The following is a 9,004-nucleotide window of genomic DNA, read 5'->3' as shown; positions in this document are numbered from 1 at the left end:
TTAGGAGACTTTTGTAGTCCTCCTCAGCCTTCTTCATCTTTCTCACAGCAGCCTTGGCCACCCTTGTGTATTCACCAGATTTCTCCAAAAGTGAGTTGTAATTTTCTTGAAGAGTAGCTGTGCTTTCTTCTTCTTCAGCTTCCGATTCTTCAACAATTCCTAGTGAGTCATCCTCACTATGTTCTCCAAGGTCTTGAACAAGCAAATTCAATTCATCCGAAGACTCAACATGAGCAATAGTCATGAAAGCTGAGTAGTTCCCTTCTCCATCACAGCTCTCTTCAGATTCTGAGTCGGATGAGTCTGAATCACTCAAGGTCGTGGCATACACCTTGCCTTTTGATTTCAAATAGTTAGGACATTCCCTCTTGAAGTGTCCATGCCCGTTGCATTCAAAACAAGTAACACCTTGTGTGGATTGGGATTCTTTTCCATCTTTCCTTTGGAAATCCCTCTTCTCCCTTCCAGAATTTTGGAATTTTCTCTTATCATCAAATTTTCCATTGTTTTTGAATTTCAAAAACTTCTTGAAATTTTTAACAAGATAGGCTACATCCTTGTCCACCATATCTTCTCCTGAAGTGCCTTGATCTTCCACCTTCTCATTAGTGGTCTTTAGAGCAAGGGATTTACTCTTCCGTTGATTTGGCAGAGTCATCTCATAGGTTTGTAAAGAACCAACCAGCTCCTGAACCTTGATATCGTCAAGATCCTTGCTCTCTTCAATGGCTGTTACTTTGGCACGGAAGCTTTCCGGCAATGATCGGAGGATCTTCCTGACAATCTTAGAGTCCTCCATCTTCTCCCCCAAGTTAAACTTACTGACAACCACTTCATTTAACTTCCCATAGAACGAGTCGAAAGACTCATCCTCACTCATCTTGAGCTCCTCAAACCGAGTGGTCAGCATTTGTAACTTGGTATCTTTCACCTTCTTCGTGCCTTCATAAGTTGTTTCCAGAATCTCCCATGCAACTTTGGCAATGGTAATGTGAGAAATCCTGTGAAATTCATCTGGAGACACACCACAGAAGATAGCATTTAGTGCTTTACTGTTAGCATTAGATGCAGCAAGAGCTGCCTTATCCCATGTGGATTTGGCTGCCTCAGGTTTGGTCCAACCCATCTCAACAGCATCCCACACGGATTCATCAATAGAGCATAGAAAAGCTCTCATACGAACCTTCCAAAACGCATAATTACTTCCATCAAAATATGGAGGTGCATTAAGGGATTGAGACCTATCCATCTCAAAAAAAAGGAGTCAAGGATCACACAATGGTAATGAAACCAAATAACTGTGTACCCGCTCTGATACCAATTGAAAGTTCAAAAACGTGTACAAAAACACTTTTGAACGTTTAGACCCCCAAAAAACCAATTTAATCAACACACGCAATATGTTAAACAATAGTGTGCGGAAACTTAACATATGCTATAACATGGTATTGATTAAACAACTATCTAAGCCACAACAAAATAAACCACAGCAGATAATGTAAAGGCAGAGATAGAGAGGAAGGAAGATGCAAACACAGCGATAACACCAGATATGTTATCGAAGAGGAAACCGAAGACCTCGGCGAAAAACCTCTCCGCCGCCCTCCAAGCGGTAATCAATCCACTAGAAAATACAGTTGGGATACAAGGACAGCAATAGACCCTCCAAGCCTAATCTACCCAATGCACCTAAGCCCTCCAAGCTTCTTGCTCCAACGAGGTTGCGCCGAACCTTTTTCTTTTCTAGCTTTCCGGATTCCGCTACTACACCGTAGCATCAACCAATGAATATTGGCTCCTTCCTAACTGCTTCCCAGAACTCCAAACGTCTGTCTCACAGAGATGATAATGGTGAGAACCAGGTTTGGTATAATGGCCTCTCAAGGATTTGACAATGGAGAGGAAGAGAGTGAGGGATTTTGATGAGACTCTAAGGTAGAGATTGTGGGTGAAACAATCTGGTTTTTCTTTAGGGTTTCTCTCTCAAAATTCTCTCTGGAAGCTCTCTTTCAAACGTGGGTTAAAAGGGTATTTATACTGGAGAGGAGTGGAATGCGAAACGTCAGGTTTTACCAAAACAGGGGTGGCTCGCGGCTTGACCTCGCGGCTTGACTAAGTCGCGAGTTCCAGTCGCGAGTTAACCGTATGGCCAGTTGTCCTGTTTTGTCCTGTAGTGCTCCAGCTAGCATGACTGTTCATCTTCCAGCATGCTTGGCACGTGTGCATCTTCTGGCGGGTTGAAGCCGCGAGACCAGTCGCGAGTCCCAGCCGCGACACTCTGTTTTCTTGCACACTCTTGAGCAATCTTCACACTATCTCACTCACTACCCTTACAACAAACCCACCTAAATACAGGGTTACTAAATGCTGAGTTACAAGCAAATTTGGCACGGAATAAAGCCAATTAGATGGTTGAATAAATTCAACCTTACAATTTATGTGGGGTCAAAGAATTTGACAACCCCGGCCCACCTCATACTAAGCCCAAGGCCCGTGCCGAGGAGGAAGGAATGGCCGAGGACGAATAAAGAAAGTCCAAGTGGCCCAGAAACATCGCTGAGGACAATTATATCCTTGGCCAACCCAGATCCTAGTAGGGAAGAATGACTCGCCATCAATGGCAGCCTCCTAGAGCGTCCCAAGAAGAAGGACAAGTACTGTAGGACAGCCACAAGAGCATGGTGTAGGAACAGTTCAAGGAGAAACTATCACCTCCATATTGAATGCCCACAACTAACATTCTGGCCGCATTAATGAGGAAATGACCCCTGAACAGTGCGGTCTTGGTTGATGCAACTCATTGAAGGTTTGGGAAGGTGGCTGATGGGACAGACACGCGAGTAGTAATCTGCATAATCAACAGATGGAAGGCCAAAATCGACTGAAAGGGGATATATAATGTGAGAAATCCTCCGAGAAAGGGGGTAGAGAAAAAAAGGGAATACGGGAGCAATTCGTAGGATCTTGGAAACGGTTGTAACCTATCATTGAAGAAAGAAGAAGAACACTATGTCCCTCGGATGAAATGCCCGAGGACAGACTTTCATAGTTTAGTCCATGTCCTTGCTGTTCAATCCATTCATAACCATGTCTAGTTGTTGTAATCCTCACTAAAACCTAGTTCTTAAACCTGTTCTCTATAAATTTATTGTATTGGGCTAGTTGGGCTTAACTCCACTCATCCAATAGAAGAAGTGTTCAAACCCAGTCCCTACAATTAGCGCTGTCTATGGGGAGAACTTGTGTGTTAGTAAGGGCAACAATCAAGCATGGTAGGATCAGGCTCTCATCAAGCAGGCTCCCATCAGCTCGAACCGGCTAGATCCCAACAACAGGGTAACTTTCCTAACTCTGAGCATGATCGAAATGAAGAGAATGGAAGGTTTTGAGAGGGAAGTGTACACACCACTCAAACCAGCAAAAGCTATTCTCGTGTGGGTAGTCACGTGCTCCAGAGACAAAACTACAACCGGGCCATGCAACCAGAAGAAGTTAGGAGTCATGTATCCCAGAAACAGAACGATAAGCAAGCCATGCAGCGAGAGATAGACAATTTGAAGAGAAAGCTGTGCCATACACAACGAAGGCGATCTCATTCTAGGCCTGACATACCCTCTAATGATGAAAGTGACGATGACTATAGGCAAAGATTGAGGACTCCCCCAAGTGAGACCTTTTCTCATGAAGAAAAGTACTACCGGAGGCGTAAGCGTAAAAGCCCATCTCCTAGGGGCTTGGGAAACGATGCCATGAGCAAGGCATTGGATCAACTCTCCAAGTCACCTTTCACACACCACATAGAAGGGGCTACACTTTTTCGACGATTCCAGCAACCAACTTTCACCATTTATAACGGCAAAACAGACCCCGTGGAGCATGTGAGCCAGTTCAACCAAAGGATGGCTGTCCATTCTAAAAACGAAGCACTGATGTGCAAGGTTTTCTCGTCTAGCTTGGGACCAGTGGCAATGAGGTGGTTCAATGGCTTAAAGACGAATTCCATAAATTCGTATAGGTAGCTAACCCAAGCTTTTGGTTCCCGTTTCGTTACAAACAGCAGAGCTCCTCGGCCTTTGAGTGCTTTGTTGTCGTTATGCATGCATGATGGAGAAACTCTAAAGGCCTACTCGAACAAATATTGGGAGACGTATAATGAAATGAACGACAATTTTGATGATGTCGCCATCAGCAACTTCAAAAATAGTCTCCCAACCGAGCACGGCTTGAGGAAGTCTCTGACTGGAAGCCCGCCACCAGTATGCGCCAACTGATGGATCAGATCGATAAGTATAAACGAGTGGAGGAAGACCAACTATAAGGTAGAGGAAAAGAGAAAGTTATCCCTCAAGAGAGGAGGGATTTCACGTTGGACTGATATAACAGAAACCGTCCGAGGAGAGATTTCGTAGGGCAATCTAGAGCAACCAACACACAGACTGTTAACACTATATTCCGAGAACTGGTACATCGGGTGTTGGCAAAAATCAAGAACGAGCCATACTTTAAGTGGCCAAATAAGATGGCGGGAGAGTCCATGAGGCGCAATCAAAACTTTTATTGCCAATACCATCAGGACCACGGAGAACTGCAGGAACCTCTGGAACTATCTGGACCAGCTGGTCCGAGAAGGAAAGCTGAAACACCTTTTGTATCATCCCAGTAGTCACCAAGGCCAGACCAATCAGGAACCCCAGAGAGATACTACCCTAAGGCCACCCGTAAGGATGATCAATGTAATCTTGGCCACGCTAGGAAAAACAGGCACGCGCCCTTCACGAGTGTAATCTGTGACTCGACGGCCTGTCGAGGAGTCCTAGCCAGAGCCGAAGAAGGCCAGAATGAATTTTCATCCAATCTTGAGTTTTTCAGAAGAGGACAAGATCGGAACCATCCAGCCCCACGACGACACGCTGTTGATCACTCTTAGAATCGGGGACTATGATGTGAAAAGAGTGATGGTGATGGTGGCAGTGGGGCCGAGGTTATGTACCCCGACCTCTACAAGGGATTGGGGTTAAAACCAGAAGATTTGATGCCCTATAACTCTCCTCTAATAAGTTTCGACCGGAAGCTTGTCATTCCAAAGGGCATGATTAAGCTGCCCATCCAGACCGGCCCAGAGATAGTGGAGGTGAACTTTATCGTGGTGGACACCTACTCTCCCTACATAGCCATCGTCGGTAGGTCCTAGCTCCATACCTTAGGGGCTGTTGCTTCCTTGTTGCATCAGAAGGTGAAATTCCCGTTAGGGGACCGAGTTCTCGAAATCCGTGGTTGCCAATCCACGACAAGGTAGTGTGTGGTGGCTGCCATCTCACATCGGCTCGATGCGGAGTCCTCGGCCTCTGCTGAAAAGAATTTATAGCAATCAAGGGCCCCGGTTTCGCCTCTTGATACAATTGCCGAGGAGACGAAATGCGAAGATTTGGAGGAGGTGGTTATTGGTGGTGATCCGGAGAAGTTCTTTCGGATAGGGGCTCAGCTGCCTCTTTAGGAGAAGGAGGAGTTGATTGAGTTTCTCAAAAGAAATATTGATGTATTTGCATAGGATGTCTGCAATGCTCCCGGGATTAATCCAGCCTTCATCTGTCACCATCTCAATGTCAACCCGTCCATCACTCCTAAGAAGCAGCCACCCCGTGCCCATCAAGAGAGCACTCCGATGAGATTAGGGACAAAGTGGCGAAGCTTAAGCGTGCAGGGGCTATCAAAGAGGTTTTTTACCCCGAATGGTTGGCCAACACTGTGGTGGTCAAGAAGAAAAGTGGAAAGTAGAGGGTTTGTGTAAACTTCACGGACCTAAATAAAGCTTGCCCAAAAGACTTGTTCCCCATGCCTCGGATAGACCAGCTGGTGGATGCAATGACAAGCCATCCTCGGATGAGCTTCTTAGATGTCTTTCAAGGCTATCATCAAATACCGCTAGCCCTGAAGGATCAGGAGAAGACAGCCTGCGTAACACCAATTGGGAACTACCACTACAAGGTAATGCCGTTCGGTCTGAAGAACGTAGGGTTCACTTATCAAATGATGATGACAAGAATGTTCGAGCCGCAGTTGGGCAAGAGCATCAAAATCTACGTCGATGATATGGTTGTGAAGAGTAAAGTGGTGTCCGAGCATTTAGGGGACCTCGGCAGCACCTTTGATGTCTTAAGGAAGTACAAGTTGTGCCTAAATGCTTCCAAATACTCATTTGGCGTGGGATCAGGCAAAATTTTTGGGCTACATGGTTACTCATAGGGGAATTAAGGTTAACCCTGACCAGATCAAGACTATTAATAATTTAAAACCACCACGAAACCCCAAGGAGGTTCAAAAGCTTACTGGAATGATCGCAGCCCTGAATCGATTCATTTCCAGGTTAGTGGATAGATGCAGACCGTTCTATCTCTTGATCAACAAGTGGAAAGGATTTGAATGGTCCGAGGACTGCATTGTGGCCTTCCAGCAACTCAAGGAATACCTATCACGGCCACTTATCATGTCTAGTCTTGAGGCCGATGAAGTCCTATACGCATATATTGTTGTAGCCCCTCATGCTGTGAGCTTGGTGCTAATACGGGATGACAATGGCCTTCAAAAGCCAATCTATTACGTGAGCAAGTTGCTGCATGAAGCTGAAGTCAGATACTTACCCCTGGAGAAAGCCATACTGGCTGTGGTCCATGCTACGTGAAAGCTTCCTCATTATTTCCAAGCCCACACAGTGGTTGTTCTAACCCAACTCCCCTTGAAGTCCGTACTTCAGACTGCTGGTTATATTGGAAGGATTGCCATATGAAGCACAATCCTGGGAGCTTTTGACATCAAGTACATGCTTCGGACCTCCATAAAGGGCCAGGTCCTAGCTGATTTGGTGGCCGAATTTGCTAAACCACCAGTAGAAACAGTAGCAGAGAAGCGCAACATGGATGGAAAATCGGTTGGGGTAATCTCTACACTAGGACCCTCATGTTGGAAGGTGTACGTTGATGGTGCAGCAAATCAAAAGGGGTCCGGAGTAGGGCTAGTCCTAATATCTCCTGAGAAGACTATCATAGAGAAATCCTTGAGACTTAGGTTCTCGGCCACGAACAACGAAGCTGAGTATGAGGCCTTGTTACAAGGAATGACCATGGTGCAGAAAATGGGAGGAAAAACAATGGAGATGTTCTCCGACTCGAGACTGGTAGTGAGCCAAGTAAAGGGAGAGTTAGAAGCAAGAGACGCAAGAATGCAAGAGTACTTAAGCCAAGTCAAACGCTTGCAATCAGACTTCAATCTTTTCAACCTGTCACACGTCTCCAGAAGTGGAAACACTCATGCAGATTCATTGGCCACGCTTGCTACCTCCTCGGCAGGGGGTCTGCCTCGAATTATTCTTGTCGAGCATCTGGATGGAGCAAATGAAGTAGCAAAGGGCATGGTCCATATCCATGAGGTTAGAGTGGGTCCTAGCTGGATAGACCCTATAGTTAGGTTCCTCAAAGATGATTTCCTGGCCGCGGAGAAGTCAGAGGCTGAAAAAATACAAAGAAACGCCCCTCGGTTCTGGTTGTCCGAGGACCACAAATTGTATAAGCGCTCCTATTCTGGGCCATATTTACTGTGCGTTCACCCTGAAGCATCAAAATTACTGCTTGAAGAGTTGCACGAAGGGATCTGTGGGAGTCACACAGGAGGAAGATCTCTGTCACACCGAGCCATTACCCAAGAATATTGGTGGCCGGGGATGCAGAAGGAAGCCTTAGAATATGCCAAGAAATGTGATCAGTGCCAAAGGTTTGCCCCAAATATTTATCAGCCAGGAGGGGTACTCAACCCTTTGTCCAGTCCATGGCCATTCGCCCAGTGGGGCCTGGATATTGTAGGCCCTTTCCCCAAGGCAGCAAGAAATAAGAGATATTTGTTGGTCGGCACAGATTACTTCACCAAATGGGTTGAAGCCGAGCCATTGGCAAATATCAGAGATGTGGATGCTAAGAAATTCATCTGGAGAAACATTCTTACACGATTCGGGGTCCCTCGTACCCTCATTTCAGATAATGGACTCTAATTCGACAACAAGGCCTTCAGAAGATACTGCTGCGAGTTGGGGATCACTAACAGGTACTCAACTCCAGCTTACCCTTAAGGAAATGGGCAGGTCGAGGCTGTCAACAAGGTCAAAGTCAATGGGCTTAAGAAGAGACTAGATGATGCCAAGGGAAGATGGGTAGAAGAGCTGCCGCACGTCTTATGGACTTACCAGACTACACCACGGCGGTCAACAGGGGAAACACCTTTTGCCATGACTTATGGGGCCGAGGCTGTTATCCCTCTAGAGGCTAGCTTCCCAACGCTGAGGACAAACTCCTTCACTCCAAGCAGTAATGACGAGCTACTAGGGAAGAGCCTAGATCTGATCGATGAACGGAGAGAAAAGGCAGTGATCCAATCGGCCTATTACCACCAGAAACTCAAGTAGGGATATGATGCCAATGTGAAACTGAGACCACTAGCACCAGGGGACCTAGTGTTGAGGAAAGTTGTGGGCGCTGCCAAGAACCCATCTTGGGGAAAGCTGGGACCCAATTGGGAAGGACCATACTGAATTACTTCAGTAGCAGGAATAGGTGCATACTACTTAGAAGACTTAGATGAAAAAGTTGTACCTTGTCCATGGAATGTAAATAACCTGAGAAGGTATTATTATTAACAAAAGCATTTATCTAGTTCAAACTTTAAGTCTATCATGATTATATGTCTTGCATTTTGGCAACAATCTAAGTACTAGACAGAAGCAAGGTCTTGCATGGTTCTCGGACTCAAACCTATGGGGAAATTAGCTACTTCAAGAACAATCTAAGTACTAGATAGAACCAAGGTCTTGCATGGTCCTCGGACTCAAACCTATGGGGAAACTAGCTACTTCAAGAAGAATCTAAGTACTAGACAAAACCAAGGTCTTGCATGGTCCTCGAACTCAAACCTAGGGGGAAACTAGCTACTTTAAGAAAAATCTAAGTACTAGATAGAACTA

The 9,004-nt window shown here is 45.8% G+C and overlaps 1 protein-coding gene across 1 annotated transcript; it reads left to right on the top strand.

Annotated features, from left to right (window-relative positions):
- The first annotated feature begins 6,817 nt into the window (after positions 1-6,817).
- On the top strand, positions 6,818-8,038 carry LOC126690320 (uncharacterized). The gene has a single exon (XM_050385428.1). The coding sequence runs from the start codon at positions 6,818-6,820 to the stop codon at positions 8,036-8,038; it is 1,221 nt and encodes a 406-aa protein (XP_050241385.1).
- The last annotated feature ends 966 nt before the right edge of the window (positions 8,039-9,004 follow it).

Source organism: Quercus robur, chromosome 6, assembly GCF_932294415.1.
Source record: "Quercus robur chromosome 6, dhQueRobu3.1, whole genome shotgun sequence".
In the NCBI taxonomy this organism is placed as follows: domain Eukaryota; kingdom Viridiplantae; phylum Streptophyta; class Magnoliopsida; order Fagales; family Fagaceae; genus Quercus; species Quercus robur.
This window is presented reverse-complemented; position numbering and strand designations above follow the sequence as displayed.

What these genes read in the sequence shown, in the direction of transcription:
- LOC126690320 (XM_050385428.1), top strand. Translation starts at nt 6,818, where the DNA reads ATGCTTCGGACCTCCATAAAGGGCCAGGTCCTAGCTGATTTGGTGGCC.